The sequence below is a fragment of the Paroedura picta genome, chromosome 5 (assembly GCF_049243985.1).
Source record: "Paroedura picta isolate Pp20150507F chromosome 5, Ppicta_v3.0, whole genome shotgun sequence".
NCBI classification, from domain to species: domain Eukaryota; kingdom Metazoa; phylum Chordata; class Lepidosauria; order Squamata; family Gekkonidae; genus Paroedura; species Paroedura picta.
The window spans coordinates 67,356,654-67,375,100 of record NC_135373.1 but is presented as its reverse complement, the minus strand read 5'-3'; the positions used below and the strand labels follow the sequence as shown (position 1 = coordinate 67,375,100).

Sequence of the window (18,447 nt, the reverse complement as noted above, 5' to 3'; positions counted from 1 at the left end):
TTTCAGAATGGTCATGCTTTTCAATATATTGCTTAGCTTTTGTTCTACTAAATGTAATGAATGTAGGTAACTTTGAAATACTTCAACCTGTGTTTTGTTGATCTGTGTTTAAATGCTTGGCTGGAGTTTTTTCATCGATGGAGTGTGTAATGTTTTATTTTAAAATTACTTTTATATTATAAGCTGCCATGAAGAAGGTCCTGTAGAGGTAGCATAAGAATGTTCTGAATAAAATTAATAAATAAACCCTTTCACCACATTTTTCTTTCAGCTAGTTACTTCTTATTAATATTATTATTGACTGAGTATCTTGTTTTAAAAATGCATTACCTCACAGCCATCTGCCACTGCGAACCCTCCACCAACTAGTATGGCAATTTCCCAAGGCATGCAGGCCTGAAATTCTTTCCAAGTAATCAGTGGAGTGTAATCAAAAGCAACTGCAGAGGGGAAAAACAAAATTAAGATCTAAAAAAAAAAGATCTATTACATTACCTTTCCATTACTCTTGCTTATTTTCAAACATATAATATCTAGGTTTGTAATAATTTTTCAAGTGTTGCTCATTTGGAAGAATTTACTGTATTTGGCAAGGTCCTACAACACACAGCCCACTTTCAAACAGTGTGAGTGCCTAGATGCCTTGCAGATAGTATTGGCGAGTGGCTAGTGTCTCACTAGTATTGGCGACATCCAGGGTCAAATTCCCATTCAGTCACTATTCTCAGTGAGCAGCCTCATAACAGTCACTGGCAGTGATCGTAAGCAGGTGATTCATGGTGGTGCGGAGCTGACAGGGTTTTTAAAAATTTTCATTAAGGGGGGATTGCATTGTCACACAATCTCCCCTTGGTGAAAATTAAAACAAAAAACCCCACCACCCCAAAGCATGGCAGAACCTTTTCACCCTGGCTGCCTCATGTGGAGGCAGCAATCTGGGGCAGGCTGCATCTGATTTGCTCCATTGGAAAGGAACTGCCGGAGGGCCAGCTCAGCTGCCACAATGCAGAAAGAGTCTTAATGATTTCATATAGACTGATTTTTCATTTCCAAGGAAGTATACTCAACTACTTTCTCCGTTTGAAGTTCTAGACAATGTTTTTGCTGGAACGATGAAGAAGAGGAGGCCAATGATTAATGCGGCTGTTGAGTCTGTAGCAAATCCTGGGTATCTAAGGAATGATTTAAAGAATATTTCATCAACAATATCAGTGCAGTAGGAAAATGAATTATTCTCAGGTTTTCAGCCAGTTTAGAGAGCTATTTCAGGGTGATGAGAACGAACTCTAATTATTTCAAGATGTATTGATTACAATATGCAGGTTTTCACTTGAAGAAATGACAACCAACCACTTAGCTGGATTCGTTTATCACAGAAGGAGCTCTGCAACAGCCTAAAGGAGGATGGAAGCTTTTATTAATGGTTTCTAAGACTTACAGAACAATGTTTTGCTGAGGTCCATCTCTTGCCTTGAAATCTCGCACTCAGCACCTCCTCTACTTGCTAGGGAAAACAGCATAGGACTCTTCATGATTTCATCATGGAAGAATAGAATGATGGATATACTCACTTTATTTTTGCATGTACAAACCATACACTGAGCCAGGTGGAGGGCCTACAGTTCCAGAAAATATATTTCTATTGCCTCGTTTGGAAAACCACACTATTACAGAACTTTTGTGACATTATGGTTATTGGCCAACTCTCCCTATTTTGCTGGAAAAAGAGAAAATCTCTTGGTTGGACTGTGGTCCAGCAGGCAGGAGTTCCCAGTGTCAGCTTGTGAGTACATTTGGGATTTTCAGAATGGGGGAGGAGTGCTACCACAAAAGAGCTACTCGGACCAGGCACAAAAATCCAAGTTCATTCCTGCTGGATCTTCACTATAGATTCTACATGAGAGTTTACAATACAAAAGTGGGGCAGGGAAACACCATGTCCCTCTGGTCTATCAGGTTCAATAAGTACACTGAGAGACAATGGTTAATTGCTGTTCTTGCCTTGGCTAGTATGGCACAACAACCTTTCTCCCAGGCTCTTGAGCCTTAGCTGCAGTTCTTCATGAGTTTCATCACTTGGACCGTTTATACACTGGGCATTTCACTGCCCCAGCTCTCATGGACCATTTACACACTGAAGGTTTCATGCCAGGCTGCAGGCTGGAGTTTTAGTTGTGGCAGGTTGCCTCACCTCTTCCTGCAACCACATGGGGGAGCATTTGGCCCGGTGCACCTCATCTGCCCCCGATTTGTGCTCTTGCATGGGAGCTGGGGCAGTGAAGTTCCCAGTGTATAAATGGTCATGCAGGAAACCTTCAGTGCCTAAACGGTCTTGGAAAGGCTTCAGTTCTCAAAGCTTTGTATTTCTTGCTCCCCCCCCCCCACACACACCAGAATCTTGCCTAGTATCCCTGTTATCCCTAGGTTATTAGATCCTATTAGAAATTATTTCCATGATTGAAGGAAAGTTAACAAGGACTATTGTTGCTTTAATTGGAACATTTATCTACAATAAGCAGCTTCCCCACTTGATATAACCATTGATTTCCCAACAAAAATTGATCTGATTCCACCCAGGTACGGCTACAAGCTTCCTTGAGGCTGGTTTGAAGGAAGGAATCCCAGAAATCTTTGCTGCCTCTGCTGCTGTCTCAAGTAATTGCTGAAAACTGTAGGACTTGGGATACTGTAGTATAAAATAGCTGCAAAATGTTTTGCAGGCAATGAGTTAATTTGATAACCATGAGAAATCGGAATCTGGCCAGCCTCAGATGAACTATCTTGTTCAGGTTCTAACAGTCACAGCTGTAGCTATAGCAACCTCACACTTTCAAGGAATAAATGTAAATAGTAGTTTGTTGTCTGCACTGGATGAACTTGGAATCAAAAGGGGGCATTGGTAGATAAGGGCAACATATAAAATACTAGAAATTAAGCCCTCTGTAGATAAAATACAGCGGGCGCTAGTAGATTGGGAGGAAGAATGTAGGGAAGGAAGGTAGAAGAGGGAAGGAGGGATGGAAGCGAGAAAGGAGGGCAAGGGGTGGTTGAAGGGTCACAAACCCAGGTGTGAAGGGATGGGGAAAATGTTTCCTCTAACAGCTTCAAAGTAGACGTTTCCCAGCTGGGTGGGAGGTTATGCCGCTGCTCTTACCATTTGTTGTCCATGCTACTGTAGCAATAAGCTTGGGTATTTGAGCTGTGGTCACTGTCCTTCAAGAATTTATCCACTATGACCAGCTTCCATGTGAGGCAATACAAACTGAAAAAGCAATGCTACCAGCTTGTCCAAAAAACTGCAGTGTCAACATTTATGGAACAAAATACTTGAATGTACAAGTTTAGGTTTCAAAGTTTGATCAGTGAGGCCTGAGTTCTGGTGTTTATCAATGGAAATCTGCTACAACATTTCAGCTACTTACAACCCAAAAACCTTTAAGGTATTAGAACTTTTTTACAGATGCCATTGTTTTTATTTTCAGTAATGGTACTGATCATATCTTTGGGTTGGATACCATGGAAATCTCCTCCAGTGGAAGAAGAGGCAACTTCCTCCTACTGCAGAACTCCCTCCATGCTGTACCTGAGGGAATCCTGTTCCCCAGGAGCTGCATTTTGTGCTCATTTGGGGCTGCAGCTGCTGGGAGGGGCAAGAACTGCTCTGTCAATATAAATGACTTCCATCAGTAGAGATTTACCATGGAAAATCATGGAATGACCTACTCCTTAGCCACTTCCTTTTTACAGTTCTTTTATCAATTTCTAGTAATGTTAGGAACAAATATAATTTGATCACTTATACGGCATACCAGGAATAGGCAACCTTCCAGACCAAGTGGCTAAATACCTTTGCAGCATCTACCTGTGAAGATATTGGAGTACTGGCAAACAAAATGGGCAGAAGTTGAACTTGGACAGAACCACTAGGAGTTATACCCAGCACGGCCTCCAGCAGCTCAGGGGTTCACACCTCAATCCTTAGGTGGAAAACTAAGCTGGTCATTGCCTACCCCTGTTCTTTGCAATGTCTGTTTTATTTTGTTTCTTAAAAATGAAAGTACACATACACACACACACACAAAATGCATTAGCAGCTCTTCTACACTCTGTATAGTGTCTAAGGAAGTCTTTCACAGTGCCATTGATGTGGAGTGACTCAGAAAGCCAAAGGATAAAGTAAACTCCTCAGAACACAAAACACAGCCCTTGGGCATTTACAGACATATTAACTTACTGTGAGAAAAGCGAGGCCCAACCAGGGATGAAGCCAGGATCTCTAGTAAACCATAACAGGGCCATCAGAAAGAACAGGATAAGGGTGATGATTTCTTGGTAGCTGCAACAGAAGCACAGCATGTGTGTTACCATCACCTTTTATGTTAGCTGCTTTGGCACTGCTGTAATATTCTCTCCTGCAGTTTATCCTTCTGCCTTACGTGATGGGTCCAAGTTTCTTGTATTCCTCTTCAATTACTCGTGCTGAAGCCACTTCCCTGGCTGTCTTTGTCTTGCCACACTGGAACATTTCCTTGAAACTGAGAGGACAGTGAGAATAATGGTCAATCACAGTAGCCATATGTTAGTTTATGCGCTCACCCAACACGCCACCTTATTGCTAGGATCCAGAAAGCTACTCTAGGGCTTCAGCTCAGACCATGTAATATGAACCTTTTTGAACGGCAGATCCTTCTGTCTTCTTCCTCCAAATCATGAATGTCTTTCAGAAATCATTCTCAGTTGTAAAGCTGGTTTATCATATTGGAGATTCTTGTTTTGACGAACACAGTTCAAGCTCCCTTGGCTATGTGGAAGGATCCACAGACATCTTTGGATTCAGGTCACAATCTTTTCTTTTTTTAACAGAAATAATCAACACTTCCTAATTCCCATAAGGTATAACCTTTTTCAGTCCTTATATTTTCAGAACTATTACTCCTCTTGATACACACAGCTACTATTTTGTGGAAATAAAGCAATTTGTGTGTTTCCCAGCTTTGATACATGTTGTCAGAAATGCAAGTTTGCTGTTGGTATGCATATGCATGTTAAACTTGAAAATACCTGCATTGTCACATTGATGCAAAATGGCAACCAAACACAGAATTGCCTGTAGCAGCTGTCTTAGTGTGAGGGGTAAGAATACCAAAAATGTAACAAACTGAACTGGGTTTTGTGTATAAAATATTGACTAGATGAGGAAAGGGGCATGCACAAGCAACTCAAAATAGTGGCCATGAGGAAAAAACCCCGAATGCAAGCATTTCTCCATTGGGCCACCCCAAATTAAATTTTGCCTTAAAAACGAAATTGCTGTAATTGGAAATTTCTTAACTGCATAGTAAGTGGCAGGGAGATTCGGGTCTGCACATGGAAGGGCAGGTTTTAATGTGGACAGAAAAGTTGGCCCTTTAAAAATGCAAATCCAAGCAATATCACTAGGGCAGAAATGGTCAGAGTCATTTAACTTTCTCTTTTCTGCTTCCTGCCACATTTGGGAGAGGAGAGCAGAAAGTGGGGGATGAAATGACTCCGAGGCATTTAACCCCCCCCCCCTTTCTCGCTTTCTGCTCCCCATGAAAACCATCAGGGGCCAGAAAGCAGGGCCACAAACTAATATGAACAAATTTGGTTTGTGAATCAACATATTAGTTTGTGGTTCAGTTTGTGGTTCAGTCATGAACCACAAACCAAACCACAAAAATGCGGGTTGTGCCCATCCTCATTTGAAATTAGAATTTTTTTTTTAACACTTAGCCTTCCTACCAGGGCTAACACCCTAGAAGGGAACCATCAATCTAAACTGCCCAGAGCTGCAAAGAAATGGGTGGTATAGAAATCTAAATAAATAAACAAACAAACAAACAATCTGCCAACCTTTAGAGTGCCATAACTTAGCTGATTTTTCTCTTCATGATCATTGCCTGTTCTATGTCAGCATGAGGAATAAAAAAGAACAAGCTGCCCTCTCCCTTGGGGGCAGCGAGAATTGCATCCAGAGAGACAGAGTGATTAAAGAACCCCATCAAAAGCATCTGAGGACTGCTATTTTTAAGGCGATATATTTTCATGGCATAACATGAGTTCTTGCAGACTAAAAGCTTGCACCACTATTGGCACATTGTGTAACAACAAGGTTTTCATAATTAATTAAAGAACCATACAACACTTTTGTGAAGGAAAATATTAAGCATGTCAAAAGAAAGCAAACGCTGGCAGGAGCTCATGGGAATTGTAGTCCATGAACATCTGGAGGACCACAGGTTGACTACCCCTGTATTATAGTATAGCCTGATCTCATCAGATCTCAGAACTAAACAGGGTCAGTACTTGGACCACACAGGAAGGCCCTGCAGAGGACAGCAATGGCAGACTACCTCTGCTTCTTACTTGTCTTGAAAATCCCTTGTTGGGGTTGCCATAATTCGGCTATAACCTGATAGCACTTTACATACACACAAAGCACTGTATTAAGTACATTGGGGGAAGCACATAGTCTTGCTAGTGAGGTTATGTGACAATGTATAACTATCCTGAGATTCCAAAAGTCATAATAAGTACTTAATCATGTCCATGCTGTTTTTGTATTGTATTGTAGCACATACATCACATAATCTGCAAGGACTGTGAGCATTAGTTCCAATGTAGTTCTATAGGATAAATTAAACATTTACTTACTTGAAACCTAGGAAAAGCCACTGAAGCCAAACCCATGAAAGCAACAGAATAATAATAGTGATGGGAATGCAGAGAATAAACCAGGATCCAAAATTGATGCACTGGCAACTTGGGTACCGTCTGAATATAAATGAAAATGAGACACAACTTAAGACAAGGCAATTATTCAAGACAAGATCAAAAGAACTTCTTCATTGAACTTTGATGTCTTTTGAGACTGCCAGAACAAAACTACCTGTATTTAGTGACTGGAATCCAACAAAACATTCAGTATTAGCATATACTGCTAAATAATAAGGCTCTTTTATGGATGTTCCAAATTATTACTGTGGGAATAACTTCAGTTTTATGGTCGTGGAAATTAAAGGTTTCAGAGATGTTTTCCCTTCACTTTTTTCAACACAATGCTTGTCTAGAGCTTACAGTAACAAAAGGAATCAGACAAGCAGGATTTCTCCCTAACAAGCACTAATGTTAGAATCACCAAGTAGTGGTAACCAGATGAAATATGAAGTTCTCCAGAAACTCCATACTCACTCACCACTGGGAAAGAGCTCATTGTGAAGTCCTCTAAATACCCATTTGGCCATAAGTCAACTGAAGCAGGAGAAATATCCACACACATCATGGTCACGTGATTAATCTTTTCATGGCTGAAACTATCCAGTGACAGCTAGATGACTAGATACCCTAAGGGTTTGAAATAATGGGTTAATTTGCACCTCTCTCCTTAAAACTGACTGATGTCAGCTAGCTGATCACTATAAAGTTGGATAGATATGATATAATGTAATATATTTTAAAAGATGGCTCTTCCAATCCTACGATAAGCGCCTCATCTTCAGAGTTCTAAAATTGCTCAGCCTTTTGAAGCCATGGGATTTTTTTTCTAAGAAAACATACACTTTTTTGGGGGGGGGAATTGAGATAATGTAATACTTTCTATCAAGATATGTGAAATACTTTTTATCATGAAAGTAAGTATTTCTGTTTCTACTTTCTATTTAAAGCTATTGAGCTGTCTCATAAATGGCGCTGCTATAAAGTGAATGTCTGTAAGAGCTAACATAAGGCGGCTGTTGTCATTTATGATGTACAGCTAGATTACTGATGCGTTGATGGTCATTAATTTGTAGGACTGCCATGAGTCAAGAGTGACTTGATGGCACAAACCACACCTATACACACACAGATGAGTGGTCCTCAACACAGAGTCCATAAACATCATAATGCCAGGCAATGTGGTTCCTAGTGCCCACTTTCTTCTTCCCCAAAGCAAAGACCCAATCCTCACTGTCTTCCAGTTCAGAGGAACAGGATGTACTTCAGAAGGGGCCAGTGGTGCCTTCAAGTGGCACCCACTCAAAGACAGCTGATAATGTTTGCCTTAGAACTGCTAAACAGCAACTGCTCTCAGAATTCCAAAAGTGCCCATAGACTCAACAAGGATGGGCACCCCTGAGTCTAGGAAGAACAAATTTCAGGAAGAACATGGAGACCCCTCAGAATTACTGCTAATCTCAGATTACAGAGATCATTTGGCCTGGAGAAAATGGATGCTTTGGAAGGTAGACTGTCAAATCCGTGTGTTCGAAGGAAGCCAGGATCAATGGGAGTTCAATCAGCTTGTTATTGTGATTTCAACATGATGTTATAAGAGGCAAGACTGAACTGAGGAAAACCCAGCATCAGCCCCAATTTATATGCACATGCAGAACAAAAGGATCTCTCTGCCCAGTAAAGTTATTGATCCTAAGCGGAGACCTCTCATTGATTACAGGACAGTGGTAAGTCTGAGCACAAGTCTGAGAACATGTGTGTGCTTTCCTTTTGAGGAGGGAAAGCTTTCCACTTCTGCCTGACCACTGCCTGACAGGGAGGCCACAGAAAATCCCCTTCTCAAAATACTGACATGGGCCTTTTATGCATGGCGGCAGCTACTGCGCACTGCTGCCGTGTCATTGCAGTGGGGCAGGATGCCCCACCATTTCCCATGTATGCACAGGGGTGGGGCATGCTGGGCTGCCCCGGTGTAGTGCACATGTGTGCGCTGAACGTCGAGGCCAGGAGGTAAGCCGAAGCAGTTGGGGGGAGGTTTGGACGGCCCAGAGGGAGTTGGGGGGCCCAGGCCCCCTTCGCATGCCCAAGTGGGGGCAGGGGGTTGCCCCTGCCAGCTCCGGGGCTCCGCAGAGCCCGCAGGGGCATGCGGTGTCCCTAAAGGGACACCGTAGGGTCAGGGCTGGGTGGGCCGACAGGCCTGGCCCTGGCAATTATGCATAGTGCCGGCCCACCACAGCCCCGGGTTACCCAAGAAGTTATGGAAAATCCCGCGTTTGCGGAGGCGCCTGCACTGGCGGTGGCAGCGAGCATTATCGGTGACTTTTCCCGAAGCACTGCTGCCACCAACACAGGCATTATGGCCTGTGCATAAGGGGCCATGGCCAGCCTTGCTGCTCGAGAGCAGATGCAGCTAAGTCATGCATGTCTCTTCTCTGCACCTCTCTGAATGCCTGACCTCTCTGAATGCAAGGTGAAACTGGATGATGTTGCAGAGGTTCTTTTGCCTCCTGTTTCATCTCCAGAACAACCTGTGTGGGAGGCCTTAAATATTTCTTCTCCACAATATCCCTGACTACCCTCCAAAGCAGCCCTTTCTTCCCGAGGAGCTGATCTTTATAGTCTGGAGAAGATCTGTTATTCCAGGATCTCTCCAGGCTCCACCTGAAGGTTGGCTACCTCTGAGTTGGAAATATTCTTGGAGGTTTGGAAGAGCACCTTAAAATGGTACAATGCCTCCAAAGGAGCCACTTTCCTCTTCAGCCTAACTGCCTGGAGATGAGGTGTACTTCCAGGGAATCCTCAGACCCCACCAGGAGGTTGGCCTTCCTAAACCTCAGTGGGATACAATGCTACAGAGTCACCCCTCCAAAGCAGCCATTTTTGCCTGGGGAGCTGATTTTTATAGTCTGGAGATGAGCAGAAATTCCAGGAGATCTCCAGGCCGCAACTGGAGGTTGGCTATCCCTTGTCAGAAATATTCCTGAAGGTTTAGAAGTGGGGGCTCAAAAGTTTATAATGCCTCTGCAGCCACCTAGCACCCCCTGGCCTATTTCAGGTCAAGAAGACATTGCAGAGAGCAGGTAAGTTTGCCAGATTGGTGTAGGTTCATGTTCTGGAATTTCACACTATTTAGGTGTGCATAATCTTGACTTGGGGAAGGCACTGGCAAACCACCCCGTATTGAGTCTGCCATGAAAACGCTGGAGGGCGTCACCCCAAGGGTCAGACATGACTCAGTGCTTGCACAGTGCTTTACCTCTACCTTTACCTTAACCTTGACTAGGGTCAAGACTGCTGTGCACAGAGACACCTCCTCTTAGGGTTGCCAAGATTCCAAGTGAGGCACTAAACCCACACCAAACCATGAGCTAGCACCTGTTGTATTAGAGCAGTGGTCCCCAACCTTTCTGAGGCTGGGGACCGGCAGGGCATCGGGCCGCGCCCGTGCGGACCACGCCCGCGCATCGGGCCACGCCCGCGCATCGCAGGTTGGGGACCACTGTATTAGAGAACACGGACTTTACTACTGGTCAAATCATTAAAAAATACATGACAAAAATTACTCTGTAGAAAGCCATTACTTCCTAGCACTATTTCCTTGTTAGCACTATAGGGAATTGCCAAGAAATTAACTTCAGGATCACTACCTGCCTATAATAGTAAAGTGGATCATAAGCAGACGTAGTCTCATGCAATCCTTTCTCACTATTTAACAAAAGACCTTCTGATGCAGGGACATGCAGTTGATTCTAGTGTGAACAGGTTTTGGGGGAACAAATGAAGACCCCGTTGGAGGTTTAAAGCTTTGACAAGAGTTATGCATGGCAAGTTCCCCCTGAGTGCTGCAATTCCCTCTGCATGCCAATAGCCGCCCTGAACTCATCATGCTTGAAAAGCCAAAGAGATCAACAGCTTAACAAATAGTGAGATCTTCTATAATGAGAAAAGGTTTCATTCAGAGGAAAATGTTTATTTGATTTTATTATGCTCTCTCTGGGACAAAGGTGTCAGAATTTGATTTGAGCAATGAAGTGATGTTTATTATGCGGATGGTTTTTCCCCTTCTTATCAGAGATACTATGTGAGCATCAGTCAGAGACAGGGGAAGATGGAAAAGTAGAGAGTGAATTTGCTTCTTGTTTACCATCCAACTCTTTCACCATCTACCTGACCAGTAAAGAATGAACATATCTATGTTACTGGGGCAGATGGCCTTTTTGGACTATGCTCTGAAAATAACTGGGGTGAGGGGGCGTCTTCCTACTCAGCTATAGCCATTGCATTATTTCCTCAGCTGACGCTCCCTCTCTAAATATTATAATACTCTTGCTGCAGTGATGAAGCATGCCTAAACCTTTGTTTGTCTTCCAAAAATCAACTGTCAGATGTGTGATCCAGCCTGAGAGAAGAAATAAGCAGAATTAAAGGAAAATAAGCAGACCTAAGAAAAAGAAAGTTCACAAGATAGCCTTGTTGAATTGCATACAACAGATGGGAATATAATATCGATCACTTATGCCCACATGCTTGCTAATTCTTTCAAAGAACTCCAACAGTTCACTGCTGGTGAGACAGGATTTCTGTGTATGGAAGCCATGTTACATTTCCCTAATTAGGATTTGTTCTTCTATGAGGTTAATATTAAACAACTGTTATTACCTATTTATCTGGAACAGACACTGGGATAACTGGTTGTAGTCTCCTGGATTTTCTCTGGGTTCTATTTTTAAATTTACTACCTTTCAGTCACCTAGAAAGGAGACCAATCTTAGTGACTGTTGGAATTGCAATCAGCAATTAATTTGGTGAAGTCATCCCTGAAGGGTTGATGTTAAGCTGTTAAAGTGCTAAGCTGCACCTATGTGCTCATTAGTGACACCAAATGGTGACTGATGGGATTTTGGCTATGAGGAATGGAGTTTTCCAAGCATGTGACTGAGAGATCCCTTTGTTTAAAGGGGCCCACTGCCCACTCTCCCTTTCTCCAGGAAGAGAAGGATCTCGCTTAGTGAGGAGGAGAGAATCCTCCCTTTCCCACCAGAGAGAAGGTGGCACTGTTGATAGTTTTTAACTGAAATTAATTAGACTGATTTTAAAGTGATTTCAACGTATTTTTGTATGTATGAATCCTATAGAATGTTGTGAGCCACCCTGAGCCTTTGGGGAGTGGTGACATGCAAATTTGAAAATAAATTAAATAAAGAAATAAAGAAAATAAAGAAATGTGCCTTTACAATGTTAGATCGGAGATTTATCATGTCCTTGAGATAGCTTGAGAAAACTAAAGTTCTCTAGGGCATGGTGTTGCCATTCAGATGAAATATCTATCAGGAAGAAAAGAAAAGTCACATTGTATTAAATGCATCATGTCAATATTAAAGGTTGAAAAATCAGAGCTAACTGGACCTGAGTACAAGGTGTCTGCTGCTCAATAGAGACAGTTACTAGAAATTAGCATTAACATAAAATACAGAGCATTATTATGCAAATATAATTGTAAATCTTAGTATAACTAGTCAAAGCCTAGGAGGACTTGGAAACCAATTAGGAATACTATAGGATGCAAAATTATGTTGATTCTCTGATTCCTGTACTACAGTAGACATGTCAGTGATATCTTTATCGTTGTTGGAAATCACAAGAACTGCTCCTTGTCCAAGAAATTTGATTGTTTTGCAGTTCTCTCTGGAGGGCGGGATGGTTAAGGGGATTGTGAATTGCTCCGGCACATTTCTTGCCCAACTTGGTTTTTCAATAATGCATACGTTAAAATGATCCTTCTTTGACCTTTGAGATTTGGACTGTCATACTGATTTGATACCACAGAGGCAGGCTGGAAATCTGTTCTCCACCTGCTGTCACGGTAGTGGCAGTGTTATTTGCATTAATATGAATCTCTAACAAAGTGCTTTATGCCTGTAATGTTGATAATGACAAAAACTGGGTTTTCAAGGCAGCCATGGGATAAGATTATCACTCTGCAATAGGGTTTTTAAAAAAATCTTAAAAACATTCTCAAGATATGGATTTTTTTCTCTTTTAAATAAATTAAGAATCAAACTGACTTACAGCCAAATGTAAGAGAGGGGAACAAAAGTAGCACAGACCCTTATGATATTAATCCCTGACATTCCTTTTTAGATATCTATTCTGGGCATTGTCATTTCCTCTCCATGCTGTTTGGCTCTCAGTTTATTGCTCTTCTGACATGACTCCCTTATGCTGGCAAGTCATCCAAATTGGCTGTTTTCCATAGATCACTTTTTAACTGACTTCTTTCTTCTAGCATATTTTGATATGTAACATTTAAGGTTGCCAACTGATATCCAGAGAACACATCTGTTTCTCATCCAGTTGTCTTCATGACTTTTGGGTCTGCAGGATAAAAAGATTGAAGCCTGCCTTACTGTTGCAGCTGTGGGGCAGGGGATGGTCAAAAGAGTTACGAGTGAAATAAGAAAGCACCGCATTCTCCTAAGCCCTGTGACTTCAGTGTACAGTGTAACTTTGGTTAGGATTGGATGGTTAGTCACAGTGACTTCTGTTTTAGTATATTTAAAGGTAGCATATGTTTTTGGGGTTGCAATCTGGCAACCCTTAACTATAACTGTAAGTTCTTTCAACCTCCCACAAATGGATGTGAGATTCCCAGAGAGTTCAGTTCTATTGAGAGCCAGTTTGGTGCAGTGGTTAGGAGTGCGGACTTCTAATATGGCGAGCCGGGTTCGATTCTGCACTCCCCCACATGGAGCCAGCTGGGTGACCTTGGCCTCCCCACAGCGCTGATAAAGCGCTGACCAAGCAGTGATATCAGGGCTCTCTCAGCCTCACCCACCTCACAAGGTGTCTGTTGTGGGGAGATGAAAGGGAAGGTAACTGTAAGCCACTTTGAGCCTCCTTCGGATAGAGAAAAGCGGCATATAAGAACCAACTCTTCTTCTATTAGCCATGTTTCATGACACTCTTCCTATCTATGCCATCATATTTTGTACAGGAGAGACTGGAGGAATGAGGGAAATGATGACTTTGGGGAGTTCTTCTCATACATTATTTTGTCATCATCTGCAGTACACAAATCTGGTACCAGGCCATCTAAGACAATCACTGGTAGAGGTGTCCAGAACAAAACCCATCTGCCGTCCACTGACAATGGCTGATGCAGTGGCTTTCACTGCATCAGGCACCAGACAAATCCTTCAGTTCTCTAGAAAATGCAGGGAAGTTTGCAGGTCGGTGGAAAGAAGATGGGCTTTAGAGAATGTTTTAAAGTTCTGATGTTTACTGCCTTGGGCACTGTATTTGGGTATAAAGGTGTCAAATATATGATTTAAATAAATAAATAAAATAATGCAAAAGCAAAGACTGGGAATTTCACTTTTTTCTTTCTCTGAAACCTTCCTCACCTGAATTCTTTGCATGCTGATGGTAAGCATAAATTATGGCTGGCTAGTAAGCCAAGCCAAAATCAGTTGTATCCCTTTCCATGATCTCAATCCTGAGATCCCTTCCACTCTGCAATATGCTTCCAGAGAAGTGGAGTCAGATATATATTATGTCCTTATGCTCTTGGCATGTATTGATAGGCACCTGGAAAAAAATACCAAAGGGAAAAGGAGTACAGTCACCCTTCATGTTCAGATGCAGAATATATCTGACAACCAGATGCAGGAGGACAAATAGAATAGGGAGGTATTCCTTTTATGTCCTGCTAGTGACTTCTCAGAAGGCATCTAAACTGGTTGCAAGGGAAAAAAGAACTTAAAGGGACACTGGTCTGATCTGGAACAGCAGTTTTTATGAGCTTCAATATACCACCAGTGAAAACAAAGTTGTTGTATGCCAGTGTCATATTTCTTTACTTATTCAGGATTCTTTTTATGTGACTTCTGAACTAAAAGTTCCTGAGGCAGTGACCTTGGAGTTTCATTTTCATGATGCAGGAGGTGCTACCAAACTTCAGGTCACAACAAAATGCCATGACTAAACATGTCATTTGCTCAAGAAATAAGCACATTTACTCCGATAGGGTAAATTTATTTCTTTGCCTTTTTCCTTCAAAATGCTTGAAAACTTTACCTTGCATTTTCTTATCTGATAGTTTGTCTGCTTTTGGTTTGGTTTTTAAAAAGTGTATAGCTATGATAAATTCCTGTGTGTAAAATTTGATTTTTATTTATGCCAACTTTTAACAAATTACAGGTGACAGACAGATAACATTACTGGGTCTGGGAAAAACATTTCAGCAGATTAAATATTTGGGACTCAACAAAACTGACAGAATGCTTATTGATACGGTGATTGCTGTCAGTTAGAATCAAGGGCAAAAATTGCCTTGGATGTAATAGGGAAAAAGCCAAGCAATTCTCAACACACAGCAAAGAGCAAAATCTCTCACAGTCAAAGTGTACTTCCATCACTTATGAGACACTTCTAAAATTGCATGAGAGGTTTCACTGGGAGTGTCACTTGTGAAAAAATAGTTTAAGCCATAATGTTGCTTTTGTTATTTGGCCGTTTTGTTCTGGATAATGCACTCCAGTTATCATATTGCATCTCTGTGAATTCATAATTGCACCATGACTTTAAAAAAGGGCAATAGGCATGGATTCTTGAGGCCTTACTTTACTCTCCCTTGGGGTCAAATTCATTTTTTATGAAATAGGAACATCTATCTAGGGCATTTTAAATTGTTTTATTTTAGGAACTCAAAGAAGCATAACTGATTCTACCATCTCCTAGCCTCACAAGAGCTGAGAACTTACAGGCTTTGTGGCAGAATGGGGATTTGAATTTAGGACTCCCGAAATCTAGCTTTATACTCTAAACATGACTCCATGCTGGCTCTCATTTAGGTAATCCTTTTAAACTCCATTTAGTTGTACAACTTAATCACATTTAACTATCCCATTGAAAGCAATGGGAGTTCAATAAGATTAACTTTGACAGGATGGCACCCTTGGTGGTGCTGTGATGGAGGGCTGATGTCAAAGAAAACAAGATGAAACTGTAAAACATTTTGGCAGTGATTATGTTGCTCAAACTAGCATTTTTGTTTTGTGGCCACAACTATAATAAAATGTGTGACTCTTGACAGTTGCTGACTGCTTAGTGGACACTGTATTTTGACTGATTAGATTTGAATTTTGTATAAATACACAGTGGTGCTCTTTATGCCTTGACCCTGTTGTTTGATTTTTCAGAATCTCTACATAAAATATTTTCCTAGTGATGATGACCCATTCATAGTTTCTGAAAAAGTCCAAAAGTTTATGCTGTAACAAAAATATTTTAGTCTTTAAGATGTCAGCAGACTACTGTTTATTTCCCCTTCCCCCTTTCTTTTTTTCTTTATCAGACGCTCAGCTATCCTCAATTTTCAATGTCTTAAGCATTGTGGTTAGTTCTTGAAGATACAGAAATTTCAGGCCCATTCCACACAAGTTAAATGTAGAAGGAGTGTGGCAAATTGTAAACGCTACTAATGTGCAGTTATGCACAAAGTCGCACACAATCTGCCACACTCCTGAAACCGATCCGTAAAAAGCGATTCATTGTAGCGCTTAAAGGGAAATCCAGAAAAGTGGATTCACCCTCCGAAAAGCGCTACACTCTTGCAAACAATCTGCAACACTAGCGAAAAAGACCTGTGCGTTCCCATTGTTGCGGTTCCAGCAAAGTCCCTTTCCCTGGCTCTCTCCTGTGAACTTCCGGCGAAGCAATCGCCATTTTTTTTTCTCGGAGCGAGTGGAGAGCAACGAGCCGGCGAGCCTTCATTCACCCAGTGAGGCTTCTCCGGCTGCAGTCCCTCCACAGAGCTGCTTTAAAGCTCCCCTACGTCACCAAGCACAACACAGCCCCATTTGCAAGTTCCCTTTATTTTCGGCTGAAAATCACGCCTGTGCATGGGGGGGGGATTTTTTTTCACTTGGGGGAGCGTGGCAATGATGAATTGACAACTCACAGGCCAGCTGCCAGCCAGAAGGGTCTCTACATTAGGAGGAAGCAAGGAATCAAGGAATTAAGGCATATTCGTTGCAACGTGTGTTTTTCTTTTTTTAAAAACCTGTTCTTACAGGGAAAGGGGCTTTTCTGGAGCATGGTAACAACCGCCCATTGGCTGCTCATTTGATTGAAGGCCCAGGGGCGGGACAGGGGCGGGAAAAATCGCTTCCTTTCTAGCGATTTTTGGCGAGACTGGAAACCTGTGGGAAACGATTGAAACGCTACTGGATTCCACTACAAAAGCAGGTATGCGTTACGCCGAATTCCACTATTTTAAATTCCGTTATTTCTTTCAACAAGCAATTTGCCACAATGATCCTTGTGCGGAATGGGCCTCAATCTTGCCTGTATCTGTCTCCCGCCCTAATACTGCCCCTGCCACCAAAGAGATCAGGGTGGCATAAATGGCTTGCTCCAGTTCCATTCTGTCCTCACAGTGAGGTAAGTTAGACTGATTGGCCCACATCAAGTGAGCTTTATGGTTAAGAGGGGACTTGCCCTTGGATCTTCCCAGTCCTAGCTTGCCACTCCAAACCACTGTGCTATGCAGGCTCTGTGGGTAGAGCCATAAACAGTACAAACTGCACTATCAAAGGGAATGATTTAGGAAGACAATAAGTAATTGGTTCTCTTCACTTACGTGTTGAATTGCTCAGAAAATATCAAGTTAGTTGAAGTCCCAGTGATGGTAGTCAGTCCCCCAATAGTGGATGCATATGCAATGCACAGGCACATGACTTTGCACATCATGTGGTCCCTTTGGTTTCGGTATTTTCTACCTGTTTCACTTGCTGCTGGATTCTGCTTAAAAATGAAATGACCAACATTTTGAATTAGAATCTTTGCATTGGCCTATTATGTGACAATCTGTATTCATCATGGAGAAATCAGAAAACAGCTCCTACCCAAAGGGCTGCTTCTTCCTACTATCTCAGCCTGAGGCAATGCTAACCCTACGTGTTCATGATAATTAGCATGAACACCTACCAGTATGGTCAGAATCAACCTAGCATCACAAATCATTCTAAAAGGAGCTAATGGCAGGGTGCTAAAAGTCGCCTCCAAGCCAAACCCTACACACATCAATAGCTTGTAAAAACAGTTAGCAGGGGAGGCTCCCCCTCCACCCCTGGTGAGAAAAAAACTGGCCAAATATTTGGGATTTGTCCAGATTTTGTAATAACAAATAATTGGGAGAAGTTACCCAAACTTAGAGGGTATGGGGAATCTTCTTCAAAATCCTCAGTACCTCAGTACCAGAGATGTTTTATCAATGAGTTTTGACAATAATTAGTTCTGTCTCAAATGCTTCATTGTACAGCTCCCCTTCATATGCTTAAATAGCATATGCTCATTCCAATGAATTAGTAGGGTTAAATGTATAACTAATTGTGAAAATTCTTAGGGTAAATTTACTATATGAACCCACCTCATTAATAATAAAGATTGTAATATATATTCTTTTTAAAAAGTTTATGACTGCAAATTCAGAAAGAAGATGCTTCTAAACATATGAATACAGGCAGGCATATGGGGGTTTCTGCTAGATGAATAGGAATAAAGGGCTTCTAAAAGATAAACAGGGAGATTAAAGAGATGTGCATACAGAGAGTGGTGGAGATTTGGCTGGAAAGCACTGTTATTTTGTATTACGGTTTCTCAACATATATATGGCTGTTTATTTAGAAGTGTATATCACACTCTCAACCC

The 18,447-nt window shown here is 41.8% G+C and overlaps 1 protein-coding gene across 2 annotated transcripts in view; it reads right to left on the bottom strand.

Moving 5' to 3' along the window:
* SLC13A1 (solute carrier family 13 member 1) overlaps nucleotides 1-18,447 on the bottom strand; it is a 100,033-nt gene that overhangs the window by 10,816 nt on the left and 70,770 nt on the right. For both annotated transcript variants that reach the window (XM_077338366.1, XM_077338367.1), the window contains 6 exons: nucleotides 17,378-17,541; nucleotides 6,676-6,795; nucleotides 4,437-4,535; nucleotides 4,235-4,336; nucleotides 1,069-1,172; nucleotides 331-440 (listed from right to left, as the gene is read on the bottom strand). In XM_077338366.1, coding sequence (XP_077194481.1) covers nucleotides 331-440; nucleotides 1,069-1,172; nucleotides 4,235-4,336; nucleotides 4,437-4,535; nucleotides 6,676-6,795; nucleotides 17,378-17,541 — 699 coding nt within the window. The remainder of the gene's footprint in view (nucleotides 1-330; nucleotides 441-1,068; nucleotides 1,173-4,234; nucleotides 4,337-4,436; nucleotides 4,536-6,675; nucleotides 6,796-17,377; nucleotides 17,542-18,447) is intronic.